This window comes from Mytilus galloprovincialis, chromosome 4, assembly GCF_965363235.1.
Source record: "Mytilus galloprovincialis chromosome 4, xbMytGall1.hap1.1, whole genome shotgun sequence".
Taxonomy (NCBI): Eukaryota; Metazoa; Mollusca; class Bivalvia; order Mytilida; family Mytilidae; genus Mytilus; species Mytilus galloprovincialis.
In genome coordinates, this window is record NC_134841.1 from 58868230 (window position 1) to 58891044 (window position 22815).

The 22815-nt window shown below is 32.0% G+C and overlaps 1 protein-coding gene and 1 long non-coding RNA gene across 2 annotated transcripts in view; both read right to left on the reverse strand.

Moving 5' to 3' along the window:
- Nucleotides 1-3655: 3655 nt before the first annotated feature.
- On the reverse strand, nucleotides 3656-8072 carry LOC143072547 (uncharacterized). Its single transcript, XR_012977230.1, has 5 exons — nucleotides 7929-8072; nucleotides 6536-6636; nucleotides 5703-5796; nucleotides 4170-4572; nucleotides 3656-3670 (listed from the first exon to the last, which is right to left on the reverse strand). It is a non-coding gene; the product is annotated as an uncharacterized LOC143072547 (long non-coding RNA).
- Nucleotides 8073-17616: 9544 nt separating this feature from the next.
- The window catches only part of LOC143072550 (uncharacterized), a 43645-nt gene continuing 38446 nt past the window's right edge, over nucleotides 17617-22815 (reverse strand). Inside the window, exons 6-8 of the mRNA XM_076247536.1 lie at nucleotides 21222-21444; nucleotides 20021-20144; nucleotides 17617-19097 (exon numbers count right to left, since the gene is read on the reverse strand). Coding sequence (XP_076103651.1) covers nucleotides 18954-19097; nucleotides 20021-20144; nucleotides 21222-21444 — 491 coding nt within the window. The 3' untranslated portion in view covers nucleotides 17617-18953. The remainder of the gene's footprint in view (nucleotides 19098-20020; nucleotides 20145-21221; nucleotides 21445-22815) is intronic.

A 22815-nucleotide genomic window follows, 5' to 3' on the forward strand; every position in this document is an offset into this window, starting at 1 on the left:
TATATATATTATTAAATTCTAAAAATTGGTCAATTGTGTGCAGTTTTTAATGGTTTTGCACTAGAACACAAATATCGAAGCCCCCCTGGTGCAAATACAAGGACAACATTCCATATTAAACACTGATCTCGTACAGCGTCAAAAATAAAAAGCTTGATATCTCTGATACGTTTTTAAATGATGGTAGATATATGTTTCGTTTTTGAAATTTTTGTTTTGTAAAACTTGAAACAGCAATTTGTTGCAGAAATACCCATATGACAAGTGAGACATTTAAAACTTAACGGACTAAAAACCTTTTATGGGGGAGGGGCGTGTTCTGTCCTACTTTTGTATTGTTTTGTGTGTCAATAAATTCTGTGTATTACTTTAAGCATCAAATTTTGCATTAGATTTAATTTAGATTTAACATACAAATTATAAATCCACCATTTTCTACATAAGAAAATGTCTATCTGTACCAAGTCAGGAATATGACAGTTGTTATCCATTCGTTTGATTTATTTACGCTTTTGATTTTACCAATTGATTAAGGACTTCCTGTTTTGAATTTTCCTCGGAGTTCAGCATTTTTGTGATTTTACTTTTTTCAGTATTTGAATGATGCCATTATAACCAAAACCAATGGCTCTTTTGCTGCAGATCATAACTTGATTTTTATAAACCACAACTTAAATTGAAACATAAAGGTCTAAAAATGAGATCTGTTTTGTCATTTGATATGGGACTTTCCGTTAAGAGTTTGGTATTTTTGTTTTTTACTTTTTATATCATAGCCATGATATATGTTATAAATAGACTTTTTGATTAAATAAGTATAATGTTTTAATAAATTTACTGAGAACAATGGTTTAGAAATTGACATATAAACATGATATTTGAGACTGTCTCAGATCAAGAGGTGTCAGATCGAGCCCTAACATAAATTTGTACAGTTTTGACCCCGCTACCATCTATTCCAGGTCAGGGCCCGGTAGTTCAGCGGTTGTCGATTGCTCTCGTTAGCCATATTTGTTTTTATAATTTGTTTTGTTATAAAACCGTTCGTTTTCTTGTTTGAATTATTTCATATTTTCATGTTCTTTTGTAGCTGACTAAATGGTATGGGATTTACTCATGGCAAAATGCCGTACGCTTTACTATAAATCCCAACATCCACTTCATTTGAACTGTGGTGGATTATTATCTCAATGACAATCATACTACATCACCCTACCAATAATATCGATTGTTCAGGAATGTTCCCCTCTACATTATTGTAGTTTTGTAGCTGCCTGGTTGACTTATGAAAATTAATGTATTCCCATTAATTTCTTTATTTTGAAACACTTGGATTGTTTACATACAAAGCATGATCTACGTAACTAGGGTTATTGGTAAAACGTCCATTAACATGTTTATTAGTCTAAGACATAAATTGTGATCCATACCATTGAGTGAATAACACTGCAATAAAATGGACATGGTTGGTTCTCATTGGAATGCCAATCACTTGAGCAAACATCTATATTATCAAGCAAAAGTAATGTTTTCACTAATTTGTTTGCATGTTCAGTCAGTGTATGTTAATACAATTCATGTTCTGTAAACTTTGGAATTGATTCAAAACTCTCTGGTGTTTATGCCACAATCTTGGATTGCCTTAATCATATCCAGCACAACTTCAGCTTTTGGTTTTCGATTCTGATGCTCTTCAACAACGCAATTTAATTAACCTTACCAACAGACAATATTCCATCCGTGGTAAGTCTGGTGTAGATAAAAAAAATATCCGATGTACAAATGTAAGAATACTATCATAACGCGATGATTCGACAGTCAAAATGTGAATTAAAGATAAAATAGAGGGCAGTAAAAGGAATCATTCGAACTCGAATTATTGTCAGTAGCACACATGCTTTCCTTTTATGCCTGTTTATTTGGCGCAACATTGTAGTCAATTTCATGAAATATATGCGACTGTCATACAACTGGTAGCTTAGCGCTAAACGAGGTTTAATCCACCATTTCTCAAACATAAGGAAATACCTGTACTAAGTTTGGAATATGACAATTGTTTTCCATTGGTTTGAAGTGTTTTAACTTTGATTTTGCGATCTGTTAAGGGACTTTCAGTTTTGAACTTTTCTTGGAATTTTGTATTTTTTGTTAGTTTACTTTAAAATTGTCGATAGAATGAGAAACGTTGGATACATGTACTTATTTGAATAGAATGTCTTGCTGGAATGTACAAAAAGATACGAGAAGTTAATTAATGAACTACCATTAATTGTATGATTACTTCACCTCAACAGTTCACAATTATTTTTTCGATAAAGAAAATGAAGTAAATGACGTGACAATTTCAGCACACTTGATTCAGGAATTTGAACGGGTCTTTATAGATAGATAAAAAGAAATCAGGACGACAAACCAAGCCAGATTATGACTATAAGAAATGAATACAGTTTTATAAGGAAATTTGTTGTTGAATATGAAGAACAACAAATTAACCGATGTGCTATATTATTAGTTACATAGTGTGTTAGTGACCTAACATGATATATACAGGGTAAGTAAATTCCATAAGCTCGAACTCCATATGGAATTTACTTACCCTGTTTATGTCATATTAGGTCACTAACACACTATGTAATGAATTTATCTCACCGACTATCTTTATTTGTTGAATTTGGACTCAAGTTGTCTTATTTGCTATCATAACACATCTTCTTGTTTCTGTATTAAAGTGTTCAAGTGTTAAATTTTAAGAACCTTCTTCAAATGGTCTGCACTAAAAAAAAACTAATGTAAACGATCTATTATCAATAACCTTGATATAACAATATTAAACAGAAACTATCAATATTTTTAAATAATCAAACAGTGCCTAAGTCGTAAATCCCCTACTATTGAAATAAGCCCCGCCTCCCTACTAACCTAATATTGAATATACACGGTCTTCACGAAGTCGCTTTTAACCAATCATATTCCTAAAAATAAATAGGAGGTAAGATAAATTGAAATACATTGGCTTTAGATAATATTTAAAAGAACAAAACACATAACATTATAACGAAGAATTCCGCGCCATTTAATACAATTGTAATGACATATCTGAATGAAGTTATATATTTTAAAAATAAGTTAAAATATTGTAAATTTCATCTACTATTCTTTCGGAGAACAATGAAGAATATAAGAAACAAACAACGTATATTTATAAAAAAAAACATAACCAATAAAGATGAACGAACAGTGCCTTAATCTCTCTTTTTGGGAGCAATAACGCTGATGATAATACTGATTAAAAAGACTTTCAAGTCCAAATAACACACGTTTATGAAAAAAACCTATACGAAACTTTGGTACACATATACCGTGAACGACGAAAGGTCATCAAAAGAACAGGTGTACAGTGAAAATGACGAAAAGAACATATGAAAAATTATAACCAATTATGAATCAGTATTTTAATGATGCATTTATAACAATATTTACCTTGTATTGCAAAGTTTCAGATAATTGATTGTTATAAACCACAACTTAAAACACTATCAAGGAGTCGAAAGGACATCCGTTATTCTAAACATTTGATTGGTAAGAATCACTAGGGGTAGACACAATTTACTCGGGACAATTAAGAGATTGACATATAATATACATCTATCTATTGTTCATTTAACATGTCCTCTTAGTTATGTTTTGTTCACGTGAATGATAGACATATTTGACACACATTTATTTTTTTTTTATTCTTTAATTTTGAAATTCGTGGATTTTTTTTTACATAGAATGTATCCTCAAATGTCTATAGATATTATGAAAATATCTATCAAATAGTATTTTCATTAGTCTATATGATTTAAGCCAAAAACATCTGCAATAAAAGGTATACGGTAAATTTACTGAAATACCAATCGTCTGACGGTTCGCTTTTTTTTTTTAACCAAACATTTATATCATTAGGCAAACAAGTATCATCTTATCCACATTTTGCAGATTTTTTTGTTTGCATTGTTCTCCGAACTATGCCGACTCCTGGACCACGGATGAATCTGGTGAGGAAAAGACGCGTGTCTGGCGTACTAACCTATATCTGATTGATCTATATGTCATGAATTCAGCCGACAAGTTTTTATCAAAGAAAAAGCTGCTTGAAAGTAAATAGACAAATTGCATTACTTCACCTCAACAGTGGACTCATTTTTGATAGAAATAATGCAAATAAGGTGACAATAATTTTTGCAAACTCGACTATGTAATTTGAGCGTTTCATTAGAATAATCCACGGAACAATAAAAAGAGACTTATTATATACAAACCGCTACAAGATAGAAACAAATATTTAATTTTCAGTTAGTTTAATTGTAATCGTTTAAGATTGTTCACATATAAACCCGTAATAATTCCCACACGCTCGATCGTTCCATAACCCCTGTTCCATTTCTGATGTTGTCAAACAGTCTTCATTTCCTGTGAACTCGTCAGGTTCACCGTGGTTCCAAAATGTTTCATTCACAACTTCATTGGACGGCTGCCATCTCCAATCCCCCTCAATAGCATCATCTTTCCCACCAAGCCAGTATATTCCTATAAATAAAATGAACAAAACTGTAAATGGAAGTTAGCTCGTTAGTTTGATAATAGAAAAATGTGATACTTGCTATTGATGCGATGTTATTTATCATTTGAGCATTTGATAACATAAGAACAAACCAAAAACAAAAATGCAAAATAAAAATATCCCCCAAGACATGTTTTGATCAAGTAATGGTCAAAGTAAGTACACTGTACACTGCTAATATTATTGAAAGGGAGGCTATTATGTACCCAGTGAAAATCAATTGATAATCAATAATTGAAGGTTAACTTTATTAAAGGGTTTTCTAACCGATGCCTACAAAATGTCGTCACGCCAACAGCGTTCTTTTTTATTAGTATTTACATAGATTTAGGAAGATGTGGTGTGAGTGCCAATGAGACAACTCTCCATCCAAATAACAATTTATAAAAGTAAACCATTATAGGTCAATGTACGGCCTTCAACACGGAGCCTTGGATCACACCGAACAACAAGCTATCAAATCCAAACGTTAACAAAATAGGTATAAAAGTAAGCTGGCAGTTTTATCTTCAGTCTTAGAATACATTACATTTGGATAATACTAATGTAAAACCATTCAAACGTGAAAACCAACGGTCTAATCTATATATAAAAAAACGAGAAACGAGAAACACGTATAAATTACATAAACCAACGACAACTACTGTACATCAGATTCCTGACTTAGGACATGTGCAAATATTTGCAGCAGGATTAAAAGTTTTAATGGTACCAAACCTTCTCCTTTTTTCTGAAACAATAGCATAACATCACAACATAGAAAAACAAACCTTTATGCAAATAGTGTTAATGAAATTATGATCCTATAAATAACAATTATGTTTTATTTCGCACTTTAGTCAGTGCGTCAGAACTAACAAATTTAGTAATTAATTAGTGCTTTATCAGTATGTTAATGTGAAGACCTTGAGTTAAACATAACAAAACAAAGAAGCGTATCATTCACTGATCCACTGATAAAATGAACCGACCTATGGTCGTTCAAAATTAATTTGAATGATTGAATGTATATTCTATTCCGACAGCACCAAACGATGAGTTTTAATCAGATCATGATCAGTCTAGTATCAAAATTCTAAAGTGCAAATTGTATTACCAGGCAAATCGTGTTCAATTATATTCTGGATCAGACTTCTTTCTTGTTCTGTTTCTATTTTTACAAGATGTGCTCTACGAGATCGACAATAAACCTGAAAAATAATTTCAATGTTATAAAAAAGCAGCCGCCTTCAAACCTTAATTAACTCGACAAGTCTGTTTTGGGGGATTTTGATTTATTATTTATTCGTGTATCTAATTGATTTAGAAGAGTGCATAGTTTTGTCATTGCAAAGGAGCACCGCAATATTTGTAATGTATTAACAATGTAGATTTTAATGGAAAATGTAAGTGAAGTCCCAATGTAGTAAGTTGATCAGCAAATGCTGTTTCAATTACATGCTTGTAAAATAAAGACAACATGATAACACAAAATCAACACACACAAAAACTGATTGATTAATATGAATTGCTGTTGTGCGCCTTACGCCAAGCGTATTATCGAAAGCTCTTGCGCAATTACATTCGATACTTTTTTTGTTATCTTATATCAACAAAAGGGGTACTTCATTTCAACAGGTAGTTTTTCTCGTTCCCTTTTATTTGTGTATAAAATAAAGCTAGAATGAGCTAAAGACTTTCACTGTTAAGCTGCACTTTCAATGCTAGTTGATATATAGATGGTATTAAAGACTGGTTGAATATAATACGGACTACACATTTGTCATATTTTGGACTTCTCCAATTTTCTTATCAATGATTCTTAGATATTTAGTTGCATTCATTATAATTTCTGCATTGGTAACCTGCTCTTTGAACTTTAATTTCCAACGTAAATGATGAAAAGATAAACTTATATATGAATACACAATACTATTGTTTGTACCGTACCATTGCATCTTGCCATGTTAAAGGATTTTGGTGAAACAGGTAGCATTCATCGTACCCTACAATCCAGCCAACTGGACAATCAGGAGCACAGAAAACATATGCTGCAATCATAAAACCTTCAAAGCTGTGAGAATACTCAAGCAACGTTTGCACACTTACATTAAATTCCACCGAATATGTTTTCCTAAATTTGTTTGTATGTAAGTGTGTGTATGATCATTATAATTGATTAACTGTATGCTGGCTATTGTCAAAGAATGATGTTTCCGCTCCGCTGAAATTGCATATCTGATCATTTAAGCTTCTGCCTGTTTATTAAAGTTTTCAAGATTATATAGGCAGAAACTCAAAAATTAGACAAAATATCTATTTTAACGTAACAGCCCTATGGCTTTAAGGAGTCGTCCAATGGTGTTTGTCATTTGACATTTTTGCAGATATTGTATTACTAATCAAATATACATATTACAGTTTCTCCATATCTATAATAGCTTTCTAGACTATAGACAAAAGATAAAACAAATTGTGTATCATAGATTTTGAGGTAAAAGGAACAATTCAAAGTTAATAAAAATTTGAATAATTTAAGGACAATATTTCCAGTGGTGAGTCATAAAATGTTATCCGTCATCATAGAATTTTATAATATTTTGTAAGGCAAAGTTTCTACTTTTGGGTTATATATTTCGATATTATAAGCATCAAGATCATAAAATTTAAAATCCTTTATGAAGGAGCCAATCTATGTTGTTCGTCATTTTTAAATGTTTGTAGCTCTAAGATATTTTATTTTATTTTTAGTTTTAACCTTTCTATCCTAAATTAAATGTTCATATAATAGCCCAAAACTTTTATTTTTTTTATTCAAAGACAAAAATTTATCTACGAACTCATTCAATGGTTTCCGTCATCTAGAATTTTTTGTACATCTTGTATTTTATATCAATTTTGCTGTTTAAAGTTTTAATCTTTCCATTAAAGTCTTCGATAAATAGGCAAAGAATTGAGGGGAAAATAGCTAATAGCATTGTATTATGACCATTTAGTATTACCCCTCGCGCCAATGTTTGTTGTCTGGAATAAAAGAAATAAACCTACACACTTTATACTGAAGGAGGATAATCTATCCATAGTTTGATTGGATTTGATTCATTAGTTCTCATTAGGGGGATATCTTTGGGAAAGTAAATACGACAACATAAACGACAACGACAACGGATGACGAAGTGATGGCAACAACTCAAGTGGGCCCTTGGACTATGAACTATAAAAAAAAGGAATGAAAGTTCCACATGTTTGTGGCGTTTTTTTTAAACGAGGAGAATATGATAGTTTATGAAGTAATGAAAATATATAGTTATGAAAACCAAACTATCAAAAACAGCATACTTACAAATACAAATCAGGTACAATGTAAATAAAGATGAATTCGAGGATACACTCATCGCTGCACTTATGCGTGTGCCTAACAGTAGATCATAGACAGTAAAATTGCGTAATAATCAAAACCTTATCATCATTAAACTGACCTTTGTCGTCTTTGAAATTCATAGGGTTACACAACTTTGATGATAGTATAGTACAGTGATCATTTATTATGAACTTAAAAAGACACTGAATGAACTTGTTTTAAACCATATTTCCTTTTAAGTAAGACTAAACTAATAAGCATACATAGGATAGATTCGCATTTTCTTACTGCCAACAATTTAAAATCTAAAGGATCTGAGGAGCCTGGCCTACGAGTAACAAAAGGTCGTATGACTTACGATCAGTCGTAAACCTAAAATACCATCATTCACTTTATATTGATCGTTAAATCTGCAAGACATTTTTAACAATAATATCTATTTAATGTTACTAATAGATTGTCATGAAAAATCTAGATAAATGCAAGCTTTTACACAGACGCCAAAGAATTTTAGTTTTTTTCAAATGCTTCCATGCTCTTAAACTTCGTTCTTTATTTGGCCTTTTTAACTTTTTTTGAATTCGATCATCGCTGATGAGTCTTTTGTAGACAAAACGCGCGTCAAGCGTAAATACAAAATATAATCCTGGTATCTATGATGAGATTATTTCCATACCTAAAACATGTTTACATTCCGTAATTGTGACATATTCTCCATTCTCCACTACAAACTGAAAATTTATGATCATTTGTGAAATTGTTAGATGTTCCTTTGAAAAGATAAACAGCCTTCTAGAAGGTTTTTTTTCGTACCGATTTATTTCTTTGAACTTATTGCAACACATTGGTATAGGTTGGTCTAATGTTGTGCTGTTACACTATTGTCACAGGTTAGTGTGGCTTGAGCGTTTACAAACATGTTCAACGGTAAGACATTCAATGTTGAGAATGCATACCCTATAGTCGGTTATAAAAGGTCCAAATTTTATACAATTCAAACGAGAAAACTAACGGCAGAATTTAAAACAATACAACTAAAGACAAAAATGACAGAAATGAACAAACGACAACAAATGAAAATCCAAGCTCATGACTGGTAAAAACTACTACAGCTTGTGAAATGCAGACATGAAACGACACATACAAATGAAAAGTCATACAAGACATTAATTCACTTTATTAATATATTGATCCTTACCAAAATAAATAGTATAATATTAATATCTGATTTGAAATCATCGACCTCCAATTTCATCTAGTTCGTCCTTAGTGAATTATGTCTGCATTTTCACACATAACAACAAATATTCATAATTCCTTATTGGACACTAAAACAGCACGACAATTTTCTCTCATTGCCTTCGATAAAATATATATATATAAGGGAATGCGTAACCTTCATTTTGCACGGAGTCTGTTTATGTTATAAACTTTTTTTTATCACAAATGCACGGCTGTGTTAACCTTTTCCAATATTTTATCCTGGAACACAGTTATCGTCCTTTGATTTTAATTGTCTGAATAAAGTCCCTAGTGTGGACAATGTGTTACTTTCGAATATTTTGGATACCCCTTCGAAATTGATTTCTTTATGTTTATTATCTCAAATAGCTAGTAGAGGAGTGTAATTACACTGTAAAAATGATTGGGTCATGAATTTCAAAGTAAAGTAGTGATTTGTTGGAACAGGTTAAAAAGTTATCCTTTTGGAAGCTGTCGAAAGATTTCATGACCTCCTTAACATAAATATGTCCATATTTCGCGTTAGAGCTGATGAAGATTTATATAATTTTGATATGATTTGTCACTATAAATCGAAAATAAACTGACAACGCCATGGCTAAAAATGAGAAAGACAAACATACAAACAATAGTACACATGACACAACATAGAAAACTAAAGAATAAGCAACACGAACTCCGCCAAAACTAGGGGTGATTTCATGTGCTCCGGAAGGGTAGGCAGATCCTGCTCCACATGTGGCACCCGTCGTGTTGCTTATGAGATAACAAATCCGGTAAATAGTCTAATTCGGTAGGTCACATTCATGAAAGGGAAGGGGATTGTAGTTACGACGTAAGGAATATATCCGATATCATTTGTGAAACGGTTATTCCATAACGATCAACCAACTCGTGATAGCGTTTGTAAATTTTACGAAGTGATGATTTCAACTTCACCATTTGGAACTCTTGCTTTAATAGCTTCCTTGTGAGCAACAACCCTCTATCAAGAAAATCATGATAGGAAATGCAAGCACGGGAATATCATATCGATTGGGATATATATATATATATATATATATATATATATATATATATATATATATATATATATATATATATATATATATATATATCGTATGCAGGTGCTGCTGGTATGTATCTGCTTAGAAATGGAATAGTACAACACACTGTTAAAATATAAATGAGAAAGCGCCGGTGGATTTTTCTTTTTAATTTTCATTTATTGTCTATAAGAAATGCACCACGAAATAACTGTGTTATTGGACCAGAAAGCACTGCATGTGTTTCTGTGTTAAACTTTATCACGAATGCACTGCATGTGTATGTCTTAACTGTTATCACGAATGCACAGGTAACATTTTGGTCTCATTTATAACTTAAATCACGAACGCTGGGATTTATGAAGACATATACACAAACCATTTGTTAGCTTCAAATCCAAACGTTAACAAAATAGGTATTAAAGTATGCTGGCAGTTTTATCTCCAGTCTTAGAATACATTACATTTGAATAATACACCCATCGTAATATCAATTTTCACCGCCTTCATTCATTAGATTTGATTTCGTTCAACGTAATCTGAACGATGTTTTACGTTTGAAGTTAGATTCAGAACAAACCAGACATATATATAATATAGTTAATTGCTGTTAATAAGTATTGCAATGTGCATTGTGTTTAAATGTAATATCAGTATTTAGTTATATTGTGACAAATCTGGACTTATTATTGTTATTATTTAACGTATTATTTATTGTATATGACATATATTTATTTGAATATTGCCGGGTGGTCAACTTCTCGGGTGTGCACAAACACTGATAAATGCATTGATTTTCATACTCATGATTTAAACTATTTGTACTTTGCAAGCGATAAGGGCCAGTTTTATATGTATATCTTGGTAATGTTTACCTATGAAATACTTTGATTATCCCGTCATATAGTGATTTATTTTGACAAATATCGTCGTGAGATTCAACTTGTTTACATCTGCCATGACACCGTTCTGTACTTTCACTTTGCGATCTCATATTATTATTTGTTCAAGTTAACACTTTACCAATGCAGGTAAATTGCGTATTTATTATGTTTGTGCCTCCCTTTTCATTAACATTGTTTTTATTTATGATAGAACAGGGTTTTCATTGATCTCATTTAAGCATTATATCTAATGCGTAAGGTTATGTAAATTACACCCAAGTTCATACGCCGTATCGAGAAAGGAATTTACTGTCCGTTTAAAAATAGCATTATGTAGAAATGTCCTTTTAGTTTTATTTGCTTTTAAAAATAATTCGGACAAGAAGGACAAAATGAGGACAACTCAATAACGAGTATTTATTTAGTAATAACGAAATCGGATTGTCTCCTTGAACGTTTCAAGCCAAAAGACGTAAGAAACGTTGCTTTTGATTGGACGATAAGATGTTTACTCTAACGTCATAGTAAGTGTCAAAAGACATAAATAGGAGCCTGTAGACAGACATGTCATTCTGAATCAATCTCTTGAACCGTCAACTACCTTTTATATTGACCACCCGATTTAATGCTTTATCTGTTGAATGATGAATGTGTATTTGATGTTTATTATATTGAAAGAAGAAGTCAAAATACTGTTGAAATAAATATCATTGTTATGTTTATTACAAATCTGTTTCTTCACACTGCCGTTGATTCCACTCCTCCTGAATGATGGTTAAACAGAAATTTATAGTAACCCTAGGTTTGTTACAGTTTGGTGTCAGAAGTGGGATGACAAAAATAATTGTCATCCAGTGATCGAATATCTCGCCTGTGATTTTTAAGTTTGAATAGAAATCTTAATTTTTCAACGATATTTATAGTGAACTAGTAATAACTTTCAAGGTCTGACGAATCTGATTCAGAAATCGTGGATAAACGTGAAACGGTCGAGAAAAATAATGAAGACTCTGCATTAAATACAACAAAACAGGGACAAGGTGATATTGACAGTGAATTAAATAACAACGTACGAGACGACATAGCTAGACAGAGAAATACAGTAGAGACGGAACGGAATTTTGAAAGTGAACAAGGTGTTTCGTATTTTGAAAATAATAGCGTTCATGAACGAAAATGGGGAAATACACCACGATTTTGCCGTGAACAGTTGCCGATTGCTGGACATCCTGCTACAATTCGTCCAGATGCTTATAGTGGATCAGATGGTTGGGAAGAATATTTTTCGCATTTTCAAGATTGTGCAGAACTCGGCAGATGGAGTACGGAAGATCGAGTATTGACACTTGCTGCAAGTTTAAAGGGCCCTGCACGAACTTTTTATATGAGTCTTCCTACACATGAACGCCGACCTTATAGTATTCTTGTCCGACGCTTAGAAGAAAGATTCGAAAGTGCCCGTCAACAAAACAGATGGTTATCGCGTTTTGAAATGAGAACAAGAAATTCCGGTGAAACAGTTGCTGCTCTTGGTGATGACCTCCGTCAGATGGTACAAAAGGCTTATTGTAATTTAGATTCATTGGCACAAGAAGTGTTGGCGCTCAATCAGTTATATAAGTCGATTCCTATAGAAATGAAATGTCGTTGTGTAGATCGAGAATGTAAAACGGTCGCTGACGCTGTAGATATAATTGAAAGATATGAGGCTCTTTTAGGGGAGTCAAGTCAAAAGAAAACTAGTGTCCGCTCTGTTTCTTATGAAAATTATAGTGAAAATAAATTAGATATGGAATTGCAAAATAATGGTGACCCAAATGTCAGATTAATTTCCCAACAGCCAAATAATGACAGAACCATTCAAATGCTTTTAAGTAGAATGGATAAGTTAGAAAATCAGATTCGGAATACGAACAACCGATCCAACTTTAGATTTGGACAGACAAATTATCAAAATGGGAGAAATACACAGAATCAAAGAACCTGCTTCATTTGTGACTCTCCTGATCATTTTTATAGACAATGTTCTATGTACACTGGTCCAAAATTTAGGGAAAATAAACCACCAAATTCCCATAATTTCAGAAATTTCAGACCAAATACAACTTTGGAACCAGTTCAGGGAAACGACCATCCGTTGATTCAATAGGTCGGGAGTTGACGGTTACAGAAGGGCCTCGGGACTTGTTAAATAATTTTAAACATGTTGGAAAAGAAATTCAGACTCAAATTGTAAATAGCAGAATAAATCAAATAGGGGGTCAAGAAAAATAACAGATAATGGATTTTATATGCATGGTTCAGTTTATGGACAAACATAAGAGAACTCTGGCAGAAATATGTTTTATGAAAATAATGTGATTATTTGTGATATTACCTTGAAAAATGTTGGAACAAGATTCATTATTTAAATTCGTACAGTACCAGTAAATTATCGAATATTGAAGTGACTAAGAAGGCAGGAAAAGTATTTCATATAGATAGACTCGCAGAATATAATGGAAACAGTTTAAAGTGACAAAAGAAAGTGTCTCATAATCTAGCAAGAAGTAAAGTTAAAATCAAAGAAGAGGACAAGACGCCATTCAAAATTTATTGTGCTTATGTGTTTAAATGTGTATCACTCGTTATTTTTATTTTTTTTTTATGAATAAGATTATTCATGTGTTGAGATATAGTGTATATGAAGAAGTATTGGTGCAGTGTTGTGAATGCATCCAGTTGTTATGTGATATTTCTAGAAACGTAGCCCAGATTTGCCTATAGGGACTGATCACCCCAGAGTTGGTTGAAAAGAGGGGGTTTTCTAGAAAATTTGGTGGAATATTGTGATATTTCCAAGGTAGTTAATAATTATAGTTGCAGCGTCAACAGAAATTATTATTTGATGTTAAAGTGATACTGTGTTTTTGTAGATAAGTTGAAGAAATTCGTGAATGGCTCTAGTGTTTCTCTATGGTTTTTAAAATGTGTCCGATGTCTTATCAGAAATTGTTATGAGTGTAATTGAAAATTATCTACAGATGACAGAAAGATGATTTCCCGGAAGACACAGAAGTGTGGATGATATAATTAAACAGTGTGAATATATTCCATTAAAGCCTAAAGAACACAGAGACTAAGTAAACAAAAATAAAAGTACTGGTATACTGTTACCTCCAGAAAATACAGGAGTATTTTAAGACTTGGGTGGGGGAAATTGTGACAAATCTGGACTTATTATTGTTATTATTTAACGTATTATTTATTGTATATGACATATATTTATTTGAATATTGCCGGGTGGTCAACTTCTCGGGTGTGCACAAACACTGATAAATGCATTGACTTTCATACTCATGATTTAAACTATTTGTACTTTGCAAGCGATAAGGGCCAGTTTTATATGTATATCTTGGTAATGTTTACCTATGAAATACTTTGATTATCCCGTCATATAGTGATTTATTTTGACAAATATCGTCGTGAGATTCAACTTGTTTACATCTGCCATGACACCGTTCTGTACTTTCACTTTGCGATCTCATATTATTATTTGTTCAAGTTAACACTTTACCAATGCAGGTAAATTGCGTATTTATTATGTTTGTGCCTCCCTTTTCATTAACATTGTTTTTATTTATGATAGAACAGGGTTTTCATTGATCTCATTTAAGCATTATATCTAATGCGTAAGGTTATGTAAATTACACCCAAGTTCATACGCCGTATCGAGAAAGGAATTTACTGTCCGTTTAAAAATAGCATTATGTAGAAATGTCCTTTTAGTTTTATTTGCTTTTAAAAATAATTCGGACAAGAAGGACAAAATGAGGACAACTCAATAACGAGTATTTATTTAGTAATAACGAAATCGGATTGTCTCCTTGAACGTTTCAAGCCAAAAGACGTAAGAAACGTTGCTTTTGATTGGACGATAAGATGTTTACTCTAACGTCATAGTAAGTGTCAAAAGACATAAATAGGAGCCTGTAGACAGACATGTCATTCTGAATCAATCTCTTGAACCGTCAACTACCTTTTATATTGACCACCCGATTTATTGCTTTATCTGTTGAATGATGAATGTGTATTTGATGTTTATTATATTGAAAGAAGAAGTCAAAATACTGTTGAAATAAATATCATTGTTATGTTTATTACAAATCTGTTTCTTCACACTGCCGTTGATTCCACTCCTCCTGAATGATGGTTAAACAGAAATTTATAGTAACCCTAGGTTTGTTACAATATTATAATCTTAAATCAATCATAATTCTTTCTTATTTTTGAGATATAGTTTTTTTCATATGTGACGTCATTTTTGTGCTGTTTCAGAAATTCAAATGTGACGTAATTTTTGTGCCTTTTCACCACTTCGTATGTGACGTCATTTTTATGACTTTTTTGCGTTGAGGCCTGGACTACTGTAAACATATTTTATTAAAGAAATTATTATATATATAGCTACAAGGGTAAAGACATAAATACGAAATATACAAAAGATTCAATAACTGGGATTAGGAAACAAGAGCAGTGCTCTTATATAAATCCGTCTCCTTAAATTCGAAAATTAAATAACAAGCTATGAACACATGCTGAATAGCAAACGAATAAATATGTAACAAAATACAGTCAATGATTACAATAACAAAAGGAATATTCATAAGAAAAAAATATATAGCAAAGGAAAGTGGTGAAAGGTGTTTTTAGAAAAATGAGTGTTATTAAAGAATGAAACAATATTTTTTATTTAGGGGAGGAGTGAGTAATTAGAATTATTTGATTGTGGATGTGAATCTATTGCTACTTATAATAAAGTTTTGCACAGCTTTAGATATCAGTATGTTTTGTTCTACTGTGAGTCTATCGGAGCCAAAAAGTAAGACATTAGTAGAAATTTTGATTGGAATCTGTAGGCTGTGAATGTATCTTTGACGAGGTACATAAAACAATTTGCAGTTTTAATAAATAGTGATCCTTTGTTTCAGGGTCTCCGCAAACAAACTTCGTGGATTGTATCAAGTTTCTGTCATAGAGGTGTTTGTTGAGTCCACTACAGTTCTGGACTAAGTCGGGTGTGTCTATTGTCTGTATTTTTTGGTCTTTGTATTATGTGTTCGGGTTTTGTTTTCTGTAATTAGTTAAGACTTCAGTTTTATCATGTATATCTTTTATATTCATTTGATAAAAATTACTGTATGCAATAGCATAAATTGTTCTAAATAATTAGGATGTTCTTATCACAAGCAGAAAACCCTAGCCGTAGTTGGCACAACCTTTTTCCACTTTTGATCCTCAGTGCTGTACAACTTTGTACCTTTTTTTGACTTTCGAACTTTTATATCTGGGCGTCACTGGTAAGTCTTGTGTGGACGAGACGCGTTTTTGGCGTAATGAATTTTAAACCTGATGCTTTTTGTTATCTATTATTAATGTGTTTCTTTGCCTAATACGTTCTCCTATTTATTTGTATTGTAGTCCTGTAATATTATGTTGTCATTTTATTGGGATATTTAACATTGCCATTAAAGTGCGAGGTTTGGCATGCCACAAAACCAGGTTCAACCCATCATTTTTTTCTTTAAAAATGTCCTCTACCAAGTCAGGAAAATGGCCATTGTTATATCATAGTTCGTTTCTGTGTGTGTAACATTTTTACGCTGTGATTTCGTTGTGTCGTTTGTTTTCTCTTATATTTTAGAGTGAATTCACATTACTATAAGACATGTCACGGTACTTTTCTATCCCAAATTTATGTATTTGGTTTTGATGTTATATTTGTTATTCTCATCAGATTTTGTCTAATGCTTAGTCCGTTTCTGTGTGTGTTACATTTTAATGTTGTGTCGTTGTTCTCTTCTTATATTTAATGCGTTTCCCTCAGTTTTGGTTTGTTACCCCGATTTTGTTTTTTGTCCATAGATTTACGAGTTTTGAACAGCGGTATACTACTGTTGCCTTTATTCGATCATTGAAATAGTACCACAACATAATGTTAGACAAAAAGATTTGGTGTATTGATTCTAGGAGACAAATATGAGTATACGCCTACTGCAAATATACTGTAATTATACATGGTGGCTATAGTTTTTTAAAAACTAATCCTATAACGATGTTGACCGCGATTGATGTTTGAAATGAAAGGTTGAATGTGGAAAAGGGAAAGAAAACTCATCAGTCGAAAACAAACCGGCGACAATATGGTAAAAACCTAGGAAAAACACAGAAAGATAGACAGTGAACAAAACATAACATAGAAAACTAACGTCTTCAAAATGTTAATATGTAGGAATTATGTTTGAGGAAGTCACGAAATAAATAACTCAGGGAAAATAAAGCGCGGCATACAGCAATAAAAACAGTTCAATAAATAGAGGTAAATGAAGTAACTGTATAAATGGTAATATATAGTAGTGTAGATACTCAATCAACGGTTTGTCTGCGGTAGATCTTCTTCTAGCCATTCAGCACAAAATGGATTATTTCCCTTACAATATGCATGTAAGCAGACAACAATTATATAATATATTAAGCTGTTTTATTTGCAATAAATAAATATCCTAAATGATAACACTATTTACAATGATTATACTATAATTATAATTTATGCAAAACACACTCCAAACCATTCTGTACATCTTAATACTGTTCCCGGTAAAAGCATGGTGAATCTGCAACTCTGCAGAATCGATCCATACTCAATTTGATTGGTCACACACACTCAAAATGATGTATTAATACCACTCATGTGCATGCATAACCTAAACTATTGTGAATTATTTACAACGCTTTAAATTAAATACATCAATAAATAATAAATTCTTGAAAAAGAAAAAAAAAATAACTACACATACGATTAAGATAAGACTAGACATAAAGTGTAAATAGAAACTTAACAGTACAAGTTTTAGAAAGCCATCTTGGATGGTCTTATGATTGCACCAATGAGAACTAATGGAAAAAAACATGCAAAAGCTTCAACAATTATTCAACATACAGGCAGAAGAATTATAAAAATTCTATTTTTTTTTTCTTAACATTTTAGTATCATCGTTTACAGATGGGCATGATGAAATACTTTTCTTACTTTTAAAAATTAAAAGGGCTTGTGTTGCTGTAAAACATTATGGATTCAGCTTTTTGAAAACACTACTCTACATTAAATTTGTTTGTAAAGGTAACTTTAAGCTGAGTTATCGAAAAACGAAATTATGTAATACTAGACTTCGGAGACTCGGAAGTAGTTTTCGTATCATTTATTTGCATGACCCATATTCCTTTTAGTTGACAAATTAACATAGGTACTTGACATGTATTATTTTTAGAACTTTACAAAACGAAATTAAATGTATATGCGTATCACTGACACTCTCCATACATACTGTTCAATAAATTAGAAGAAAATGGACGGATTATTTGAAAGACTTTTTTGGTGAAACACCATATTGGTATTTATTTGTACATATATAAGTTAAAACACGCATTGAGCAATTTTTTGCCTCATCATACATGGCAGTTTCATACATGATTGTTCGTAATTTAAATAAGACTATATGTGCATAGTTTCATGCATTTACCAGTAGTAATTTCACTATTATTGTTTTGTATTTTGGAATTAATATAATATGTATGTAAATTTTGAAAATATCTGCTTTTTCAACAGATTTTGTGTTTCCAAGAGAACAATATGTTTACTCTTTAGCTAATGCTCTTAAAGCAAATGATAATTTGATAACTTTTGGTACTTAGCTCTACAAAAATGTAGTTGTACAACAATATTTGAATAGGCATGATAACTAATAATCAGATAAAACGGTGGTTTTTGATTTTGCAATAAATTATTGATTAACGTTCTAGATTTCATGCGGAGTTCCATAACGTAGTCCATTTCTTGAGTTTCCATTCTTCTTTGTAGCAAAAAGCTTTCGTTTCCCCGATCGCTCAGAAACCCAATCAGGGTGGATTATAAAGTGGCCTGTACATGACGGCTGTGTAGTCTAAAAAAGGATATTTATTAGTCGTTAGAAAAACATATTTTCTATAAGTAATACTGAGTAATAATTCAGATAATTATATAACAAACATGAAGTTATTAAAAGGTTTCTAAATTACATATGTTTGATTGGATTATGACTGATTGGATTTTCCCAGTAAGTTTGTTATAACTGTCCATTATAATTCTACATTTGCCTAATGTTACAAGGTAACATAACAACTATGACTACTGAAGTTGTTTTTTTTATATATAACGGGTGTGACCGAGTGGTCTAGATCGCTATGATGTATCAAAGGTGAAAGTTCAGATCCCGTTGAAGGACAAAAAATAGTATCAGCATAGTAATCTATAAGTCTAACACTGTCTGGTTTTATTTTCAACCTATACCAGTATATATATACATATATTGTTTTGAATATTTTGTGACTGTTGTAATTTCTATCCTTTACATTATTAGTAAGTGATACTTAGTTTATCGTACAATCCTATTTCTATTCAAAGATGTAATGTGAACTACTTATCATATTACACAGCTGGGGAGACAATTACAGATGAAAGAACACACCGACAGATGTAATCCAGTATACCCTCATTTAATTTGATTTGATTTGATTTTTGGTGTTTTAATGCCACTTTTAAGCACCACTTTTGGGCTATTTCCTTGCCAGTTTACATTATTGGAGGAAACCGGAGTGCCCGGAAAAAACAACAAACCTTCGATATGAAATATGACAATCCTAGTCAATTAAGATTGGAATCAAGTGCATCCGCACCGTCGGGGTTAGAACTCACAGTCTCAGTGATGACTAGCTTGGTATGACATTAGTTACTGCTTACACCACACGGCCACCGAGGCCCCTACCCCTCATTTAAAGTTGTAAGTATAATTACTTAACAATTTCCATAGAATAGTTTATTTCTTACCATAAACATGCTTCTTTCATGTACATAGTCATCCCCAGCAGGATAACGTATTGTTCTACGTTTCATTGGTTGAAGGTCGGTTTTACTTCTTTGTAGTCCTGGTATCTGAGGAAACGATGGGACACTAAAAAGAAAGCATATAATCTGTTAATTCCTTCGTAAAGTCGTTTTTGTTGTATTTGTTGAATTCTGAGAGAGAAAAAGAGGGACGAAAGTTACAGAGAGACGATCAAACTCATAGATCGAAAATAAACTGACAACGCCATGATTAAAGATGAAAAATACAAATAGACAAATAATAGTACACATGACACAACATATAAAACTAAAGATTAAGGAACACGAACCCCATCAAAAACTGGGCATGATCTCAGGAGCTCAGGAAGGGTAAGTAGGTCCTGCTCCACATGTGACACCCATCGTTTGCTCATGTTATTACAATCCCGGTAAATAGTATAATTCGGAAGGTCACATTCATGAAAAAGGAAGGGAATTGTAGTTACGACGTAAGGAACATATCCGATATCACCCGTGAAACGGTTATTCCTTAACGGTCAACCAACTCGTGATGGCGTCCGTAAAATTTACGAAGGGATGATTTCAACTTCACCATTTGGAACTCTTGATTTAATAGTTTCCTTGTGAGCAGCAACCCTCTATCAAGAAACCTTTCAACATGTTTAATTACACAAAATGGATTCCTTTTTCAGATTATTTTGAATACTTCTGAACTTTTCTGGATAGGGAAAACGTAAAAACCGAAACAACAAACTACAAAATGGGATTTTCAAATTAACAAAACAAATTTTTTCACAAGACCATCCCATCAACTTTAAGTATAACACTATCGTTTAATGTAATTTGCAAAGGAATACGCATGTTTTGATCGATTCTACATGTAGGTGTCCTTGTAAAGACTGTTCACATCACATAACTTCAATGTAAGGAATCCGCAACGACGTAGCTAAGGTAAGTTTAGAGAGTTATAAAACACGTATGTATACCAGTGATATTAATATTTTTTCAAAGGGGCGTATCTATTGTTAGGGATATTAATTGTTTAAGTTATGCTTTGTTTTTGTCTAATAGCAGTATGCTCAACATTTGAAATTCCCGTAAATCATACTGTGCTGACAAAGGGAATTTGTAAGGTAAAAACGATCATTGAAACGTGTTTTGATACCTGAGTATCTTTACTTACATTTCATGTCTGCTTGGTGGTCCTCTTCTGTCTTCATATACAGGTCGCCAACTTTGAGAATAATGAGTCAAAGGATCTGGCATCGAATTGTACATAGCATTATTTGATCTTCGTCCGCCATATGAAAATGTCATCTGTCTCTTTGGTCGGAGAGCTTCGGCTGGCAGTGGTGGGGCGAGACTAGAATACATGGTATTCATTATATTCTGAGCGATGTCTTTATCTGTAATTAAAACAAATAAATATATCACTACACAAGTCTTTGTATATAATACACAACTAAAGATCAACTAGTTTTGTGTTTTACGTTTAACACTGTTACATGTTACTAATCCGATTCGATCAAAGATTATTTGTACTCCATAGCAATTGTACTTAACTACTACTTAGTATTATAAAGGGATCGTTTAAATACGAAAACAAAAACTTTCATTTGCTTGCAATGCATTTTTAAATTCCATTATTTAAAGAAGTTATAATAATCCCATTTATATCTCTTCGTGTAACATGATCTGCCAATAGAAATTAAGAAACTTGTTTACTGCAAATGTTCAATGATGCAATGCAGCGTAAATAAAAGAAAGATTATTGGAGGGGTTCTCTATCGTTTCGTAATTAATTCTTGATACCAATAAGTTCGGTCAATATCTCTGCTAGAGCGCAATAACCAGTATTTGAATTCAAATTGTGTTGCTTTAATTTGCGGTTACAAAAAAATGATTTTTTAAAATTAACGGATATATTTCACTCATGCAAATTCCAATTTATTGAGCTACTGTTTTTGAATTTTTTTTTTTTTTCTTGGTTTATAAGCTCTTCTCTTTTCTTTTTTAATTTTAGATTTTCAAAGATTTTTTCCTCGAGCAGCACTGAACAGAAATTTTTAATCGAAATCTGCACATGGTGCAGAATAATTGGTACCGTAAATATTATTAAGTTAAAAATCTAAACTTTTTAAACAAAACTATGAAATATGTAGAGGTCCAAAACTGTACACACTGAATACAAAACAACTATCTAGAAAGCTATCTTTAAAAACAACACTTCAAAATTCCGTCTTAAACTTTTATTTGTATTTTTAATGAATACCTTCATTGCTAACATTATAGGTTCCCCTTATTTTACTTAAAATTTCATTTATTTTTTGATCGGTTCAATTTTTGTTAATAGAATGTCTTCATACATTGCAATTTAACTGAAATTTATGGATAACGTAGTGGCCCAGACCAATTGAAAACAAGATATTTTTAACCATTTCCCAGTGAAAATAAGTAAAGAAAACATTGCAATAAAAAAAAACAATTCTGTACATACATTACATGTGAAGTAACGCACAAAAGTTTTTCTAACAGAGAAGCGTTGAAATACGTCATAATAAAACTGTTTAAATACAAAAAAAATGTGTAAACAGAAGAAGTGCGTAGATCATAAATGCGAAACCACCAACAACAATGCTTACGGTCTTACCTAGGTCTATACCTACATTTACAAAAAAACACAATTTAAAACAGACAAAACAAAAAAGTCTAATGAAACATGCGAATACATCATAACAGACAATTGAAAGAGACAGTAATAATACAAATTAAATTCA